General features: G+C 48.9%; 1 protein-coding gene across 1 annotated transcript in view; it reads left to right on the top strand.

Annotated features, from left to right (window-relative positions):
* LHFPL1 (LHFPL tetraspan subfamily member 1) overlaps nucleotides 1–20,015 on the top strand; it is a 65,259-nt gene that overhangs the window by 31,225 nt on the left and 14,019 nt on the right. Inside the window, exon 3 of the mRNA XM_063935662.1 lies at nucleotides 1,460–1,558. Within this exon, the coding sequence (XP_063791732.1) occupies nucleotides 1,460–1,558 (99 nt within the window). The remainder of the gene's footprint in view (nucleotides 1–1,459; nucleotides 1,559–20,015) is intronic.

Genomic DNA, 20,015 nt, shown 5'->3' with positions numbered 1-20,015 from the left:
TCCTTGTCTCCACATCTCTGATCAAACTTCACCAAATATCCAGGAGTTTATACTGCTGTACCTGTGTATAATGCCCACATGAACCCTTTGGCTCATATATCGTGTGTAAATCTGGCTCTGGTACTAGCCCGTACCTCCTAAGCCATTTACCTCACTGCACGTCCCTGGTGTGCAGCGCTGTACTAAGTTGCACCCGTGCCACAGCACAGCACGTGTGTCCGTGTGACTGTGGCGTGGGTAAGATGAGCGTGGCTACATCAGAATATGGGGGAAAGTTATCAATCATGGGAGAGAGGTACAGTACCAACCAATCAGCTCTTAACTCTCATTTTACGGCCTGTAAACTGACAGTTACAGTAGGAGTTGATTGCTTTGTGCTTTATCTCATTCTACTTTATCTCTCTTCAAGCTTTGATACATCTCCTCCACTGTCTTTCAATTTAAAAAAAATACTTTTAGCATATGGAATTGGATTCACAGGCCTGCGGACGTGCATAAATAAAACATGGTTGGTATAATAACAAATTCCATGTAGCACTTGGAAAACAAAGAAGAGCCACAGTACATTAGCTGCCTGTGGGTCTGGGCTTAATGGCTTATGTGCTCTGCACATGGGCCCTCATTCCGAGTTGTTAGCTCGCTAGCAGATTTTAGCAGCATTGCACACGCTAGGCCGCCGCCCTCTGGGAGTGTATCTTAGCTTAGCAGCATAGCAAACGAAAGATTAGCAGAATTGCGAATAGAAAATTCTTAGCAGTTTCTGAGTAGCTCGAGACTTACTCCTACACTGCGATCAGCTTAGCCCGTTTCGTTCCTGGTTTGACGTCACAAACACGCCCTGCGTTCGGCCAGCCACTCCCCGTTTCTCCAGACACTCCAGCGTTTTATCCTGGCACGCCTGCGTTTTTCCGCACACTCCCAGAAAACGGTCAGTTTCCGCCCAGAAACACCCACTTCCTGTCAATCACACTCCGATCACTTCAACGATGAAAATTCTTCGTTTGGGCGTGAGTAAATCTACTAAGTTTTGTGCTAAAATACTTAGCGCATGCACACTGCGTACCATGCGCATGCGCATTTTTGCCTTAATCGCTCCGTTGCGAAAATCGTCAACGAGCGAACAACTCGGAATGACCCCCATGGGCTCCTTTGGCAAATCCTGCCCCCCAGCTGACAGGTACTGATGACAGTCCTTCTTTAATAAAATAGCTATCCTAGGACTGAATCATTTGCACTTGATGCCTGAAATGTGTATATTTAATTTTTTATAAAGTTTGACTATGTTTGTTACACGTTTATTCGATGCTGAAAGGTGTATGGTCTCCTGAGAAGTAAAAGAACACAGACTTGCTGACTGATGTTACGGTGTAATTGATTGTAATGAATATTGCAGATTGTTATGTGGATCACACTGAGTAAACAAACATCTTTTTTTTTGTCTTTTTGTGATTCTCTGTAGGACTCCTTATTAGCTCAGGATGTGCACTGTATCCACTGGGGTGGAACAGCCCTGAAATCCAGCAGGCGTGCGGCAATGCGTCCAGTCAGTTCCAATTAGGTAACAAGCGACTCACAATCGCCAATCGTAGCCTGTGAGATGTGTATGAGAGACACTAGCTGTGCATCTGCGTAACACTCATTATATCTGAGAGGGCTTGAAATCAATACAACAATACTAGATACACAGGATAGTTACACTGGGTTGAAGTGTGATTAACTCATTCACTGCAGAACAAAATACTGCTAAGTCAGGGAGAGATATACATACATCTTTAGGATACACTGTACGAGTTGGGTTGGAAATGCCGGCGTTCAGGATGCCGGCAGACAGAATACAGACTGCGGCATTCCGATGGTTAGAATCCCGACAGGGGCAATGTAAATATACTTACCTAACCCTATCCCTCTGTTCCTGCAGCCTAAACCTAACACTACCTCACCACAGCCTAACCCTAACCCTCCCTGGTGGTGCCTAAACCTAACCCCCACTTCCCCATTCTTTTAGCTCTGCCCCCTCTGCTCAGAGCTGTGATTCCAGCTATTGTTTCCCTATTCTACTCGTTTCACTAGGAAGTGAGCGAGTTGTGGGAGGAGTACTCACTCTTCCGGGGATGCGTGAGACTACGCGAAAAATCTTGAGTCTCCCGCAACTTTTGTGAGATCAGGCAAGTGTGGATAACAACCTAAAGTAGGAGATGCCACAGAAACCTCCTACAGAAGGCTTATTAGCACTACAGACTACCGTAGTTTGACCTCTTTGGTTTATGTCATCTTCCGATCACTCCAAGGGGACATTGGGATGGAAAGCAAGTCCAGGAAATTTATGAAAGCAACCCTAATGGGACTGGGGTCTGTTGGGGGGACGAGATCCCTACTTATAGGGCCTGATTCTGAGTTGGACTGAGTTGCAGATCTCCTTGCAACTTATGCTGTAGTGTGTCTGCAACTTTATGCTAATGCCGCTACAATGCCCTTCCCTGGTGTACATCCGCGTGCTCAAATGTGCAAGAACTGAGATGCCCACTTCGGTATCTACAGACAATGCAATCATGCTTTCCTGCACTCAATTGTATTCCGCTCTATTTATATCAGGGGGTTGGGAATGGGTGACCGGCGGTCGAGATCCCGGCGATCAGCATACTGACGCTGGGATCCTGGCCGCCAGAATGCCGACAGGAGGAGTGAACGTAATGAAGCCCCTTGTAGGCTCTCTGTGCTCTCCGCGCTGTGGGCTCGGTGTGCTCACCACAGGTTCTATTCCTACTCTATGAGTGTCGTGGACACCCACGATTGGGAATAGTCCTGGGCCCCCTGCCGGTATTCTGGTGGCCGGGATCCAGGCGTCAGTATGCTGGCCTCCGGGATCATAACTACATCTCATATAAGATAATACAGGTTGAGTATCCCATATCCAAATATTCCGAAATACGGAATATTCCGAAATACGGACTTTTTTGAGTGAGAGTGAGATAGTGAAACCTTTGTTTTTTGATGGCTCAATGTACACAAACTTTGTTTAATACACAAAGTTATTAAAAATATTGTATTGAATGACCTTCAGGCTGTGTGTATAAGGTGTATATGTAACATAAATGCATTCTGTGCTTAGATTTAGGTCCCATCACCATGATAGCTCATTATGGTATGCAATTATTCCAAAATACGGAAAAATCCCATATCCAAAATACCTCTGGTCCCAAGCATTTTGGATAAGGGAGACTCAACCTGTAATACAATTATATAGGCTACTGCACACAGAAGAGCACACAAAACAATGTTTGCGCTCCTTTCACTAAAGATATAAGAGCCCAGACCGTCCACAGTAGTGTCCCTCTGGTGTTGATGTCAATGGTGTTGCGTGGGGGATTCAAAACTGTCCCTGTCCCTAGGGCCGAAGCAAGATCCCTCTGTGCCCTAAGCAAAGCTTCAGGCTAGCGCCCCCAACCGGTAAACCCCAACACCGCCTCTCACTGGGGAGAAGCAGGTGACCACAAAGTGTGCTGGGGTGAATAGCAACCGTTATACATATACAGAGAAAAGGGACAACACTCAAGGACTTTTAAAGTGAAAATTTTGTGACTGTTCACAATGTACTTTCACTTTCAAATCATGAGTGACGACCATTCTTTCTGCTTATGTATGCACGCTAGCTGGCATGTTAAGAACTGTATAGGACACTGAGGACAATTTCACATTTTTGATGAGTGCCGGGATAATGTACTATGGGCCTAATTTAGTAAGGATAGCAAATTTTGATAATTAGCAGAATTTGCTATCTTTTTCCTAGCATGCTGGGGGCCGCCCAACGCTGTGCAAGGCAGCCCAGCATGCTGACTTACGCCTCTCCCCCTTCAACAAGCAGATTCCCGCTGCCATGTTCTTGATTGAGGCGGCTGCGTGTGATGTCACACAGCCACTCTGATGACGCCCTCGACATGCCCCCGTTCTGCCATCTCTGCCACACCGCCCCCACAATGCTCCACGTTGCCCGCCTCCCCGCCCCATGACAGCCTCTGCCTGATTGACAGGGAGAGGAAATTGCATTTTCTGCGGCCCCCCTGCAGAAAGTGCAGGCGCATGAGCAGGATGGGCGCTGCAAATGCGCCCGCGGGCCTTTTGTAAAAATTCCGTTTGGATCACGATTTGCGATCCAAGCTGAATTAGGCCCCTATATATTATATATATATATATATATATATATATACATGGCATGTAATGTGTGTAAGGGGCTCTACATGGTGTAACGTGTATAAGGGGCTCTACCTGGCGTAATGTGTAAAATAGGGGCTCAACCTGGCATAACATGTATAAAAGGTGCTCTACCTGGTGTAATGCGTGTAAGGGGATCTAACATGGCATAATGTATATAAGGGGTACTACTGTGTAGTGTAATGTGAATTGGTACTATTCAGTGGCCACGCCCCTTCCCCATGAAGCCACACCACTATTTTTTGTGCGCTGTCCCTATTTTCAAATTGAAGGGGTGGGGGGAGGGCACCAAAGGAAACTTTTGCCCTGAGAACCACAAAGTCTAGAACTGGCCCTGACTGCAGTTCAATTTTTTTTCAGTGGAGCCTCCAGTCTGGCCCAATTTATTAAGAGTTACAGTAATGCCATCTTCACACAGCATTAGTCATTGTAGCCTATGGTCTACAGTATTGCTGGAGAGGGGTCTACGAGTTTCTCCCTGGTAGCAGCAGGTGGGCTGTGACCAGGGCTGTTGACAGCTCTGCTGGGCCAGTGAGGAGGTGTGGCCAACTCAGGGAGGAGCTGGGAGAGAGGCTGAAAAACAAAAAAACTGCTTATAGGATTAAAAAGTTTTATAGTAATGAAACAGATGAGGTCATTTTGGAAATGCTATATAATTATTTTGTAAATGCTGTACAGTATAAAAAAGTAATTTTCTTATTGGATAGTTAGTGTGTTCTGAGATGAGAGAGTAATAGTACAGACTATATGGATAAAGCAGTTATATGCAGAGTGCAGACTAAGCACTATAAATACTATAATATATGCAAGCGTGAAAATGGAATAGCTTAGGTGAAGCAGAAAACATTACACAACATTAAAAATTCATTGTGCTGTTTACCACCCGGGACATTATTCCTGTACCTTGTAAGACATTAAACTTCATCAGCATAATTACTAAGGAGTCTGGAACACTGTGAACCTTGTCAGTGCTCCCCTTAGGGCTAGCGTACTAATGTAATTCCAAACTCATACTGTTCGCGGTCGTGCCAGGGATCGTTGTAAGACATAGCTTAACTTATTAGCTCCTTCAGACTTCATTTACATTTCATTCAATACAGTATATCAAAGTGTAGGTTAGTTTGATATATATAAAAGGATATATTTTCACAGTGCTATATATTGAAATATGTTTTAATGAGAAACTGCTTGATGGTTAATTGTCTAGACTGCAATTATACCTAAACTCTAGATCTGTGTTAGGCAATGTGTGGAGCTCCAGCTGCTGTGGAACTATACATCCTAGCATGCCCTACCACAGTTTTGCTGTTAGGGACAGGGCCGTTTCTAGACAATTTGGCTCCCAGTGCGAGATTTCAAAATGCGCCCCCCCCCCCCCCCATTGCTATAAAAAAAAATTGCGTCCCCCCCCCCCTCCCCCCATATAGGCAAAAAAAAAGCATGCGCGCGCCGAAGGCGCGCGCGCTCCCGACAAGGCTGTGTGGCCTGATTAAAATGGGCGTGGTCTCATTTCAGTGGGCGTGGCCTCGTCTGATATCACACCCACCACAGGGGGAAAAAATAAAAATAAAAAAGTCCCCTTTTTACACATTACACCAGGCAAGTGTCCCCATATTACACAGCGCGGCAGGCAGGTGTCCCCATTTACAAAGTGCAGCAGGCAGGTGTCCCCATTTTACAAAGTGCGGCAGGCAGGTGTCCCCATTTAACAAAGTGCGGCAGACAGGTGTCCCCATTTTACACAGTACGGTAAGCAGATATCCCCATTTTACACAGTACGCAGGCAGGTGTCCCCATTTTACACAGTACGCAGGCAGGTGTCCCCATTTTACACAGTACGCAGGCACGTGCCCCCATTTTACACAGTACGCAGGCACGTGCCCCCATTTTGCACAGTGCGGCAGGTATCCCCATTTTACACAGTACGCAGGCATGTGCCCCCATTTTACACAGTACGCAGGCACGTGCCCCCATTTTACACAGTACGGCAGGTATCCCCATTTTACACAGTACGCAGGCATGTACCCCCATTTTACACAGTGCGGCAGGTGCCCCCATTTTACACAGTGCGGAAGGTATCCCCATTTTACACAGTGCGGTAGGTATCCCCATTTTATACAGTGCGGCAGGTATCCCCATTTTATACAGTGCGGCAGGTGCTCCCATTTTAAACAGTGCGGAAGGTATCCCCATTCTATACAGTGCGGCAGGTGCCCCCATTTTACACAGTGCGGCAGGTATCCCCATTCTATACAGTGCGGCAGGTGCCCCCATTTTATACAGTGCGGCAGGTGCCCCCATTTTACAGTGCGGCAGGTGCCCCCATTTTACACAGTGCGGAAGGTATCCCCATTTTATACAGTGCGGCAGGTATCCCCATTTTATACAGTGCGGCAGGTATCCCCATTTTATACAGTGCGGCAGGTATCCCCATTTTATACAGTGCGGCAGGTGCCCCCATTTTACACTGTGCGGTAGGTATCCCCATTTTATACAGTGCGGCAAGTATCCCCATTTTATACAGTGCGGCAGGTGCCCCCATTTTAAACAGTGCGGCAGGTGCCCCCATTTTACAGTGCGGCAGGTGCCCCCATTTTACACTGTGCGGTAGGTATCCCCATTTTATACAGTGCGGCAAGTATCCCCATTTTATAGAGTGCGGCAGGTGCCCCCATTTTAAACAGTGCGGCAGGTGCCCCCATTTTACAGTGCGGCAGGTGCCCCCATTTTACACTGTGCGGTAGGTATCCCCATTTTATACAGTGCGGCAAGTATCCCCATTTTATACAGTGCGGCAGGTGCCCCCATTTTAAACAGTGCGGAAGGTATCCCCATTCTATACAGTGCGGCAGGTGCCCCCATTTTACACAGTGCGGCAGGTATCCCCATTCTATACAGTGCGGCAGGTGCCCCCATTTTACACAGTGCGGCAGGTGTCAAGTGGGGAGAGAGAGAATACTTACAACTTGCCGCTCTTCGGGTCCCGCGCTCCGGCCGCCTCCTCCGTCGATGGTTATCTTCTCCAGTCCTCTCCTCCCTCTCTCTTCCCCCCGAGCGCTCCTGCTCGGGGGGCGGGGCTTCGCGGAATGACGCGTTTGCGTCGTGACGTCACGACGCAAACGCGTCATTCCGCGAAGCCCCGCCCCCCGAGCAGGAGCGCTCGGGGGGAAGAGAGAGGGAGGAGAGGAGTAGTCACAAAGTGCCGCGGCGGGCGCCCCGTGCGGTTGCACGGCTCGCCCGCCGCTAGAAACGGCACTGGTTAGGGAATGCTAAAACTGTGGCAGGGCAGGCTGGGATGTGTAGTTCCACAACAGCTGGAGCTCCACACATTGCCTAACACAGAGCTTGCGTTCTGCACATTGAATACCCCTACTCTAAATTGTCGATTGCAGGGGTCATGCAGCAAAAACGAGTTTTAGGCAGGCAGAGATCCGCATAGGCTCGAAGCCACATAAGCACCCGGAATTTTTGTGACATTTGGTGAGGATAGGCAGGGCTAGCCTTAGTGATGGACAGTTGTGGTCAGGTGACCTAGGGTGCCTATTAGGGATGGGTAGGAGGAGTATATGCAGGAGTATATAGTCCTGGTGTAGGCAGCCATCTTCCTCTTGCCAGTTTTCTTCGGATGCCCTCCCACCCGCCCTTTAATTTTTTGCTTTCGGTTCGCTTTTCGGACCTCTTTTCCATTTCTAGCAGGCTTTGATAGCCAGATGGGCGGAAAGTTGCTACCAGCCAGCGGTCAAAGTTACATAAGTGGTCACTGTGGGGCACCCCCTTTTGATAGAACAGCGAGTGTGTCCTCCCCTTGCGGGTGGACTACGGATGTTCCTGTGCGGGTTCGTCCACGGCTCTGCTAGAGTAAGGGGGGTGAGTCCTGCGCAGTGCGGGTTATGTTAAGGAGGCGGTTGTGAGTCCCCTCCTAGTTTTATTGGTTTATTATAGTTGACTGGTGCTGGTGAGTTGGTAGCGCCTTTTCTCGCCATCCTCCAATATTTAGTTTAAATGACAGGTCATCAAACAATAAATACCAGTTTGACCTTTAAATCTAGCAGTTGGTGTCTGTGTGGTTATTTCATAGTGATAAGCTAGCTAAGTTATAAATGTTAAGTGTGTCAGAATAAAGTCATGGGTGACTTATGGTAAGAACTTACCTTTGTTAAAACTCTTTCTGCGAGGTACACTGGGCTCCACAAGGATAGACATTGGGGTGTAGAGTAGGATCTTGATCCGAGGCACCAACAGGCTCAAAGCTTTGACTGTTCCCAGAATGCACAGCGCCGCCTCCTCTATAACCCCGCCTCCCTGCACAGGAGCTCAGTTTTTAGTTAACCAGCCCAATGCAGTAGCAGGAAAAGAGATGACAACGGTTAGTAGCCACATACACTACACTCTCACGACAGGAGAAGTGTCAGCGGCTAATGCCATAACAATCCAAAGAAGCTAAGTGCGTCAGGGTGGGCGCCTTGTGGAGCCCAGTGTACCTCGCAGAAAGAGATTTAACAAAGGTAAGTTCTTACCATAAATCTCGTTTTCTGCTGCGGGGTACACTGGGCTCCACAAGGATAGACATTGGGGATGTCCTTAAGCAGTTCCTTATGGGAGGGGATGCACTGTAGCGGGCACAAGAACCCGGCGTCCAAAGGAAGCATCCTGGGAAGCGGCAGTATCGAAGGCATAGAACCTTATGAACGTGTTCACTGAGGACCACGTAGCCGCCTTGCAAAATTGTTCAAGGGTCGCACCACGGCGGGCCGCCCAAGAAGGTCCAACAGACCGAGTAGAATGGGCCGTAATGTGAGCAGGAGCCGACCGACCAGCCCTCACATAAGCATGTGCAATCACCATTCTAATCCATCTGGCCAAAGTCTGCTTGTGAGCAGGCCAGCCCCGTTTGTGAAATCCAAACAGTACAAAGAGAGAATCAGATTTCCTAATGGAAGCAGTTCTCTTCACATAGATACGGAGAGCCCGTACCACATCCAAAGACTGCTCTTTGGGAGTCAGATCAGGAGAAACAAGTGCCGGAACTACAATCTCCTGTTTAAGGTGGAACGAGGAGACCACCTTAGGTAAATATCCGGGACGAGTCCTCAGAACCGCCCGGTCACGGTGAAATATCAGATATGGGGATCTACAGGACAAGGCTCCCAAATCTGACACTCTTCTAGCTGAAGCAATAGCCAGCAGAAACACCACCTTAAGGGAAAGCCACTTAAGATCAGCTGAACCAAGAGGTTCAAACGGAGACTCTTGTAACGCCTCCAAAACCACCGTCAAGTCCCAAGGAGCCACAGGCGGGACATACGGAGGTTGGATACGCAACACACCCTGAGTAAAGGAATGCACATCAAGTAAGGACGCAATTTTTCTCTGAAACCACACCGACAAGGCAGAAATATGAACCTTGAGGGAGGCCAGACACAGGCCTAAGTCCAGGCCCTGCTGAAGAAAAGCCAACAACTTGGCTATACTAAACTTGGAAGCGTCATAATCGTTAGATGCGCACCAAATAAAGTAAGAATGCCAGACCCTATAGAAAATCTGAGCAGAAGCCGGTTTCCGGGCCCGCAACATAGTTTGAATGACCGCCTCTGAAAACACTTTAGCCCTTAATACGGAAGCCTCAAGAGCCACGCCGTCAAAGACAGCCGGGCTAGATCCTGGTAGACACAGGGGCCCTGAACGAGGCGGTCTGGGCGTTGTGGAAGTAGAATTGGACGCTCTGACGATAGGCTTTGCAGGTCTGAGAACCAGTGCCGTCTGGGCCACGCCGGAGCTATGAGAAGCAGAAATCCTTTTTCTTGCTTGAACTTACAAATTACCCTGGGCAGGAGTGACACCGGAGGGAACACGTACGGCAGCCGAAACCTCCACGGCACCGCCAGCGCATCCACGAATGCTGCTTGAGGATCCCTTGTCCTTGCTCCGAAGACCGGAACCTTGTGATTGTGTCAAGACGCCATCAGATCTACGTCTGGAAGACCCCACTTTTCCACTAGGAGTTGAAACACTTCTGGATGGAGGCCCCACTCGCCGGCATGTACGTCCTGACGACTGAGAAAGTCCGCTTCCCAATTCAGGACTCCTGGAATAAAGACTGCCGATATGGCTGGTAGATGGCGTTCCGCCCAATGTAGAATCCGTGAGACTTCCTTCATTGCCAGATGGCTTCGAGTGCCGCCTTGATGATTTATGTAAGCCACTGTGGTGGCGTTGTCCGACTGTACTTGAACAGGACGGTTCTGAATTAAATGCTGGGCTAGGTTCAATGCACTGAAGACCGCCCGCAATTCCAGAATGTTGATTGAGAGGAGGGACTCCTCCTTGGTCCACCGACCCTGAAGGGAGTGTTGCTCCAGCACCGTGCCCCAACCTCTTAGACTGGCATCTGTCGTCAACAGCACCTAGTTGGATATCCAGAAGGGACGGCCCCTGCACAATTGTTGGTCCTGGAGCCACCAGAGCAGCGACAGACGGACCTGCGGAGTCAATGAGATAATTTGAGACCTGATCCGGTGAGGCAGGCCGTCCCACTTGGTTAGAATCAGCCTCTGGAGGGGGCAAGAATGGAATTGAGCATACTCTACCATGTCAAATGCTGATACCATGAGGCCCAGCATCTGCATCGCTGAATGTATCGACACTTGCGGACGAGAAAGGAAGCAACGAATCCTGTCCTGAAGCTTCAGGACTTTCTCCTCACACAAGAACAACCTCTGGTTGTGAGTGTCCAATAGCGCTCCCAGATGCACCATGCTCTGAGCAGGGATCAGGGAGGAATTCTTCCAGTTGATGAGCCACCCATGGGCTTGTAGAAACCGGACCGTCATATCTAGATGATGTAGGAGAAGTTCTGGGGAATTTGCCAGGATTAACAAGTCGTCCAGATACGCCAGTATCCTGACCCCTTTACGGCGGAGTACCACCGTCATCACTGCCATGACTTTGGTGAAGACTCGCGGAGCCGTTGTTAAACTAAAAGTTAACGCCCGAAACTGATAATGGAGGTTGCCAATAGCAAACCTCAGATATTGCTGATGTGACGCTGCTATAGGAATATGCAGGTAAGCATCCTGTATGTCCAGGGAGGCCATGTAGTCCCCAGGTTCCAAGGCCAGAACTATAGAGCGAAGGGTTTCCATACAGAACTTGGAAATCTTCACAAACCTGTTCAGTGCCTTGAGGTTGAGAATGGGCCGGGAGGACCCATTCGGTTTCGGGATTAGAAACAGCGGAGAATAGTACCCCTGGCCCCTCTGCGCAAGAGGCACCTGTACTATGACTCCTGTATCCAGGAGGGTCTGTACCACCGAATGCAGAGTGTTTGCCTTTGTCTGGTCCAACGGGACGTCTGTCTGGCAAAATCGATGAGGGGGTCGGTTTTTGAAGGCTATGGCGTAACCTCGAGTGACGACTTCCCCTACCCAGGCATCTGAAGTGGTCTTCAACCATTCCTGGGAATACCCTAGAAGCCGGCCCCCCACCCTGGGTTCCCCAAGGGGGAGGCCCCCCCCATGCGGCAGGCTTATCGGCCTTGGAAGCTGGCTGACGGGCCGCCCAGGCTCTTTTGGGCTTTGGCTTACCAGGTTTGGAAGTGCGGGCCTGCTTGTTGTACGCCTGACATTTTGCTTTACCTGAAGGACGAAAGGGGCGAAAGGAAGTACCTTTAGCCTTCTACACAGAAGGAGCGGTACTTGGCAGACAGGCAGTTTTGGCAGTAGCCAAGTCAGCCACTATCTTATTTAAGTCCTCCCCAAACAGAATATCTCCCTTGGAAGGGAGTACCTCCAGGGTTTTTCTAGAGTCCAGATCCACAGACCAGGATCTCAGCCACAATATCCGGCGAGCCAGGACTGACGTAGTAGAGGCCTTGGCTGCTAGGATACCGGCATCGGAAGCCGCCTCTTAAATATAGCCAGAAGCTGTGTCAATGTATGACAAGCATTGTCTAGCATGGTCAGAAGAGATTTCAGCTTCTAAATCCAAGGCCCATGCTTCAATAGCCTCTGCAGCCCATGTTGCTGCAATAGTGGGCCTTTGTGCAGCACCCGTGAGGGTGTAAATCGCTTTCAGACAACCCTCCACACGTTTATCCGTAGGCTCCTTTAGAGACGTGACGGTAGTGACAGGTAGAGCTGAGGAAACCACCATCCTAGCCACATGTGAGTCTACTGGAGGAGGCGTTTCCAATTCTTAGACAGCTCTAGTGAGATGGGATAGTGAGCCAGCATCTTCTTTTGAGGCACAAACTTCGTACCCTGACGTATATCCACTAGGTGGTCAGAGTGAGGTAAAACTTGTTTAACCACCTTCTGCCGGTTGAACCTCTCTGGTTTCTTAGGAGGGACGGATGGCTCGGGATCATCCGTAATCTGTAGAATTAACGTAATAGCCTCCAAAAGATCAGGAACATCCACATGTGAACCACCCTCCCCATCAGCCGTGTCTGAGTCAGAACCTGTGGGGTCAGTGTAAGTGCCGTCTTCATCAGACGAGGTGTCAGTGACAGCAGTGGATTGTGAGGAGACAAGCGCTCGCTTAGAGGACCCCTTGGACTTAGGCGAGCGATGGTCAGACTTTTTAGTAGTCAGGGACTGGTTCAACTTCTTCAATTGGGCAGATAAATAGTCTGCCCACGGCGGGTTAGCGGCAGGGACCACATACGGTTGTACTGGCATAGGGGGTCCCATAGGGGGTGTTAGTTTATTTACTAGCGTATGTAGAAGCGTGGAAAAAGGGGCCCACGGTGGGTCATTATGTACCCCCGTTGCCACAGTCCCACTGGGGGGCAAGGAGCCCCCAGAACCAGAGCCCACAGCTGCTATATTCTCCTCATAGTGATCTGTGGCTTCAGCAACACCGGCAGTGTGTTCAGCCCCAGAACCGTTACCCTCAGAAGCAGAGATGATATAACTTGCAGTATCAGGTAACACAGTACAATTGGCAACAGCACAATACCTCTTACCCAAACCCCTGCGCAGTGTAGTCAGCACCAGCAGAGATAAAGGAGCGATATGGTGACTAAAATCACAGAGAAAAATACGTATTAAAGTATATCTTTGTGAAAATCCTATATCAATATAAAACCTGACGCACCAAGCCCCCTCAGGTTATAGAATATAGGGATAGCAAGTTGAGTGAAAGACACGAAATGGACACCACTCAGCCATCTAATGCACACACAGATAGTCACAGTTTGTACAATGCAGAGGTTATTACTGACAATAATACTGCACTGGACTAGCATATATATATATATATATATATAGCTATATAGTCAATGGAATAACACTACACAGTAAGAACTGGATGTATATCACAGGGTAATTGTACTAGAAAACTAGTGATGTGCACCGGAAATTTTTCAGGTTTTGTGTTTTGGTTTTGGATTCGGTTCCGCGGCTGTGTTTTGGATTCGGATGCGTTTTGGCAAAACCTCCCTGAAATTTTTTTGTCGGATTCGGGTGTGTTTTGGATTCGGGTGTTTTTTTACAAAAAACCCTCAAAAACAGCTTAAATCATAATATTTGTGGGTCATTTTGATCCCATAGTATTATTAACCTCAATAACCATAATTTCCACTCATTTCCAGTGTATTCTGAACACCTCACACCTCACAATATTATTTTTAGTCCTAAAATTTGCACCGAGGTCGCTGGATGGCTAAGCTAAGCGACCCAAGTGGCTGACACAAACACCTGGCCCATCTAGGAGTGGCACTGCAGTGTCAGACAGGATGGCAGATTTAAAAAATAGTCCCCAAACAGCACATGATGCAAAGAAAAAAAGAGGTGCAATGAGGTAGCTGTGTGACTAAGCTAAGTGACCCAAGTGGCCGACACAAACACCTGGCCCATCTAGGAGTGGCACTGCAGTGTCAAACAGGATGGCAGATTTAAAAAATAGTCCCCAAACAGCACATGATGCAAAGAAAAAAAGAGGTGCAATGAGGTAGCTGTGTGACTAAGCTAAGTGACCCAAGTGGCTGACACAAACACCTGGCCCATCTAGGACTGGCACTGCAGAGTCAGACAGGATGGCAGATTTAAAAAATAGTCCCCAAACAGCACATGATGCAAAGAAAAAAAGAGGTGCAATGAGGTAGCTGTGTGACTAAGCGAAGCGACTCAAGTGGCCGACACAAACACCTGGCCCATTTAGGAGTGGCACTGCAGTGTCAGACAGGATGGCAGATTTAAAAAATAGTCCCCAAACAGCACATGATGCAAAGAAAAAAAGAGGTGCACCAAGGTCACTGGATGGCTAAGCTAAGCGACCCAAGTGGCCGACACAAACACCTGGCCCATCTAGGAGTGGCACTGCAGTGTCAGACAGGATGGCAGATTTAAAAAATAGTCCCCAAACAGCACATGATGCAAAGAAAAAAAGAGGTACACCAAGGTCGCTGGATGGCTAAGCTAAGCGACCCAAGTGGCCGACACAAACACCTGGCCCATCTAAGAGTGGCACTGCAGTGTCAGACAGGATGGTAGATTTAAAAAATAGTCCCCAAACAGCACATGATGCAAAGAAAAAAAGAGGTGCAATGAGGTAGCTGTGTGACTAAGCTAAGCGACCCAAGTGGCCGACACAAACACCTGGCCCATCTAGGAGTGGCACTGCAGTGTCAGACAGGATGGCAGATTTAAAAAATAGTCCCCAAACAGCACATGATGCAAAGAAAAAAAGAGGTGCAATGAGGTAGCTGTGTGACTAAGCTAAGTGACCCAAGTGGCTGACACAAACACCTGGCCCATCTAGGACTGGCACTGCAGAGTCAGACAGGATGGCAGATTTAAAAAATAGTCCCCAAACAGCACATGATGCAAAGAAAAAAAGAGGTGCAATGAGGTAGCTGTGTGACTAAGCGAAGCGACTCAAGTGGCCGACACAAACACCTGGCCCATTTAGGAGTGGCACTGCAGTGTCAGACAGGATGGCAGATTTAAAAAATAGTCCCCAAACAGCACATGATGCAAAGAAAAAAAGAGGTGCACCAAGGTCGCTGGATGGCTAAGCTAAGCGACCCAAGTGGCCGACACAAACACCTGGCCCATCTAGGAGTGGCACTGCAGTATTCTAGCGAGTGGATGAGTGCTTCCATCCTCATGTGAATCTTAACCACTAACCATGAACATAGGCCAGGGCCTCAGCCGTTCCTTGCCACTCCGTGTCGTAAATGGCATATTGGCAAGTTTATGCTTCTCATCAGACGCTTTTAATTTTGATTTTTGGGTAATTTTACTGAACTTTTGTAGTATACTTGACGACACAGAGGTAGAGCAGTGGACTACTGTACCGTACTGCTATATATATAATAGTGGTCACAGCAACATTCTGCACTGTCCCCTCCTACTATATACTGCGCACAACTAAAACGCAGCACAGGTATGGAATGGATGCATAGTATACTTGACAACACAGAGGTAGAGCAGTGGACTACTGTACCGTACTGCTATATATATACTGGTGGTCACAGCAACATTCTGCACTGTCCCCTCCTACTATATACTGCGCACAACTAAAATGCAGCACAGGTATGGATGCATAGTATACTTGATGACACAGAGGTAGAGCAGTGGACTACTGTACCGTACTGCTATATATATACTGGTGGTCACAGCAACATTCTGCACTGTCCCCTTCTACTATATACTGCACACAACTAAAATGCAGCACAGGTATGGATGCATAGTATTCCTGACGACACAGAGGTAGAGCAGTGGACTACTGTACCGTACTGCTATATATATACTGGTGGTCACAGCAACATTCTGCACTGTCCCCTTCTACTATATACTGCGCACAACTAAAATGCAGCTCAGGTATGGATGCATAGTATTCTTGACGACACAGAGGTAGAGCAGTGGACTACTGTACCGTACTGCTATATATATACTGGTGGTCAGCAAAATTCTGCACGTCCTCCTACTATATATACTGTGCACAACTAAAATGCAGCACAGGTATGGATGGATAGTATACTTGACGACACAGAGGTAGAGCAGTGGACTACTGTACCGTACTGCTATATATATACTGGAGGTCAGCAAAATTCTGCACTGTCCTCCTACTATATACTACAATGCAGCACAGATATGGAGCGTTTTTCAGGCAGAGAACGTAGATATTTTCAGCACACTGAGCACAGATATTTGCAAGCACACTGAGCACAGATATTTGCAGCACACTGAGCACAGATATTTGCAGCACACTGAACACAGAAACTGAGAGAACACTGCACGTCCTCTCGCTATCATCGCCAATGCACGAGTGAAAATGGCGGAGACGCGCGGCTCCTTATATAGAATACGAATCTCGCGAGAATCCGACAGCGGGATGATGACGTTCGTGCATGCTCGGGTTAACCGAGCAAAGCGGGAAGATCCGAGTCTGCCTCGGAACCATGGAAAATGGGTGAAGTTCGGGGGGGGTTCGGATCCCGAGGAACCGTACCCGCTCATCTCTATAGAAAACCCTGACTAAATGCACTCTTTCTTAACTAGCACTGTCTAAAAAGGCAGGTAGAATACTTAAGTGTCATGTAAAGTCACAGCACTTACAACCAGGCGGCTTTACACAGGAGGATTTGCCCAAGCAGTCCCAGGAACAGTGAAGCTGAGAGATAATGGCGCCCAGACACTGACAGGGAGTGAGGGAGAGACAGATATGCAATTCCAGGGCGGGAACATTTGCGGAAAATGGCGCCCTGGGGCTGGGGGAGGGGCTTCAGGTCTAAGCCTTATTCCCCTGCTGGCAAAACCACCGGGTACTGTGGGCTACTGAAAATGGTTTAGAGAGAAAACCTGACCTGCACCCATGCCCTGGTGATCTAGTGGGATCGCCTGTACTGCCACAGTGTCCACCGACAGCGCGCGCGGCCCGCCTCCCACTGACCGCGCCGGATCGCGATAAAGACCGGGACCCGCAATCGGGACCCACTTACCACCTCCCGAATCGCGGCCACGCGATCCCGTAGAGCCCCCATCGTGTGTGCCTGACATGAAGAAAACCGGAGCCTCCTGCTGTTGTTACCCGGCAACCAGAGCTCGGGAGTGTACAGCGCCGCTGGGGAGAGCTGGAGCTGCAGCAGTGAATGTCTTCTGACATTTACCACCGCTGCTGCCCTTGAAGTCTTCACTTTTTTCTTCAAAAAAAGCTCTTCTTAGGGCTGCCTGGAGCAGCCCCTCTGTTATGTGCCTGCTTACTGCAGCACCAACTACAAAACTGAGCTCCTGTGCAGGAAAGCGGGGTTATAGAGGAGGCGGCGCTGTGCATTCTGGGAACAGTCAAAGCTTTGAGCCTGTTTGTGCCTCGGATCAAGATCCTACTCTACACCCCAATGTCTATCCTTGTGGAGCCCAGTGTACCCCGCAGCAGATATAGGGATAGCAAGTTGAGTGAGAGACACGAAATGGAAACCACTCAGCAAGCTAATGCACACACATATAGTCACAGTTATACAATGCAGAGGTTATTACTAACAATAATACTGCACTGGACTAGCTGATATATCTATGTAGTCAATAGATATAACACTGCACAGTAAGAACTGGATGTATATCACAGGGTAATTGTACTAGAAAACCCTGACTAAATGCACTCTTTCTTAACTAACACTGTCTAATAGGCAGGTAGAATACTTAAGTGTCATGTAAAGTCACAGCGCTGACAACCAGGCGGCTTTACACCGGAGGATTTGCCCAAGCAGTCCCAGGAACAGTGTAGCCAGGGCCGGCGCGACCCGCTCAGCAAAGGGATGCACTGCAGGGAGGCGCTTGGCCAGAGAGGCGCTTCCCTGCAACTGCATCCCTCCGTCCTGTCTATATTGTTTCTGCCAGCAGCCAGCTACCGCTGATATCATGTAGCTCAGCGGCGCCAGCACTGTCACTAGTGCACACTATAGTACGGCGGCGGCGCGGCTATCTCACTATGCCCACCTCCGGCTCCACACACAGCGCTGCGCCGCCCTGCCCGCACCTGTAATGCTGCGGAGACAGGCAGCAGGGGCAGGCAGCGTCGACGCGTCCTCCGTCCAGGCTCCAGCATTTTAATATTGAGCGCCGCCCCTTGCCCTATCCCCTCTCTCCTCACTATCCAGCGCCGCCCCTTGCCCTATCCCCCTCTCTGCTCTCTAAATCTTGTACCGCCCCTTGCCCTATCTCTGGCCGTCTCTCCTCTTTTTTTGCAGTGTGCCACCCACCCCCTTCTCTCCCCTCCCATAGGTCTCTTGCCCCTGTTGCTTATGCAACGCCCCCTCCTCTCTCCCCTCCCTTCTTCTCCTTCCCCTCCCCTCCCCTCCCCTCCCCTCCCCTCCCCTCCCTCAGGACTGGACTCTGGTGTGGAGAGGAGTGTAATGGCCGCTGAAGAGGAGCCAGTCTACCGCAGACAGGAGGAGCAGGAAACGCTGAAGAGTGAAGACAGAAGAAGCAGTTACAGAAAAAAAGGTAAGTGTTTTATTTTTATTATAAATGTTTAAAATAATTATTTAATAGTGCTTATTTATTTTAACCTTACTGGGGTTTAGATAATGGTAGGGGGTGGGGCGGGGTATGTATATGGGGATTTAGTTGTGTGACCGACGGAGTACCAACGGCTATATCCCGCCCCCTCTAAATTTGACAGTCGGCATGCCGACTAGCAGGGACTATTCCCACTTGTGGGTGTCCACGACACCCATAGAGTCACCAACCACCCCGAAGCACGGCGAGCGCAGCAAGGCCGCAAGTGGCTTGTTGCGCTGGCCCCCCCGCCGGCATTTCGACGCCAGGATCCCACGGTCAGTATGCTGACCGACTGGATCCCCAGCGGCGGTAACGCACACCCAACCATGTATATGTAGGTGTGTGACTCTGTATCAGGTAGCGGGGGGTATGCAATTATCTAAAAAAAAATTCACCTAGACGAAAAAATTTAGGTGGTCATTCCGAGTTGATCGCTCTTTATTTTTTTTTCGCAACGGAGCGATCAGTCGCTAACGCGCATGCGCAATGTCCGCACTGCGACTGCGCCAAGTAAATTTGCTATGCAGTTAGGTATTTTACTCACGGCATTACGAGGTTTTTTCTTCGTTCTGGCGATTGTAATGTGATTGACAGGAAGTGGGTACTTCTGGGCGGAAACTGACCGTTTTATGGGTGTGTGTGAAAAAACGCTGACGTATTTTTGAAAAACGCGGGAGTGGCTGGAGAAACGGGGGAGTGTCTGGGTGAACGCTGGGCGTGTGTGTGACGTCAATCCAGGAACGACACTGACTGAACTGATCGCAATGGCAGAGTAAGTCTCGAGCTACTCAGAAACTGCTAAGAAGTGTGCTAATCGCAATATTGCGATTCTGTCGTTCGCAATTTTGAGAAGCTAAGATTCACTCCCAGTAGGCGGCGGCTTAGCGTGTGCAATGCTGCTAAAAGCAGCTTGCGTGCGAACAACTCGGAATGAGGGCCTTAGCTTTGTGCTGTTTTTAGTCCGAATGGTGATTCGCCCTATGCAATAGCAGGGCCGTTTTTTTGCCTAGGTGAAAAATGCGGCACGGGCGGAAAACACGTGGCTCTGGAAATCCATGTGTTTTCCGTCGAACCGCAGACCATTTTCGACGATTTTGAGGCATTTTTCACCAATGCCTTTTCACTTACATAAAGAGGGGAAAAGACATCGGCAAAAATGGCTCTAAAATGGACGAAAACGGTTCGTAATTGAATATTTAGGGGGGTGAATTCATTAACTCCAAAACGATCAAAGCGAATTGTATATTTGGCCCGCACTATTGTATTATAGCTGCTGCCTGCTCTGCTGTGCTGCCAAGATGA

Source organism: Pseudophryne corroboree, chromosome 8 (genome assembly GCF_028390025.1).
Source record: "Pseudophryne corroboree isolate aPseCor3 chromosome 8, aPseCor3.hap2, whole genome shotgun sequence".
In the NCBI taxonomy this organism is placed as follows: domain Eukaryota; kingdom Metazoa; phylum Chordata; class Amphibia; order Anura; family Myobatrachidae; genus Pseudophryne; species Pseudophryne corroboree.
This window is presented reverse-complemented; position numbering and strand designations above follow the sequence as displayed.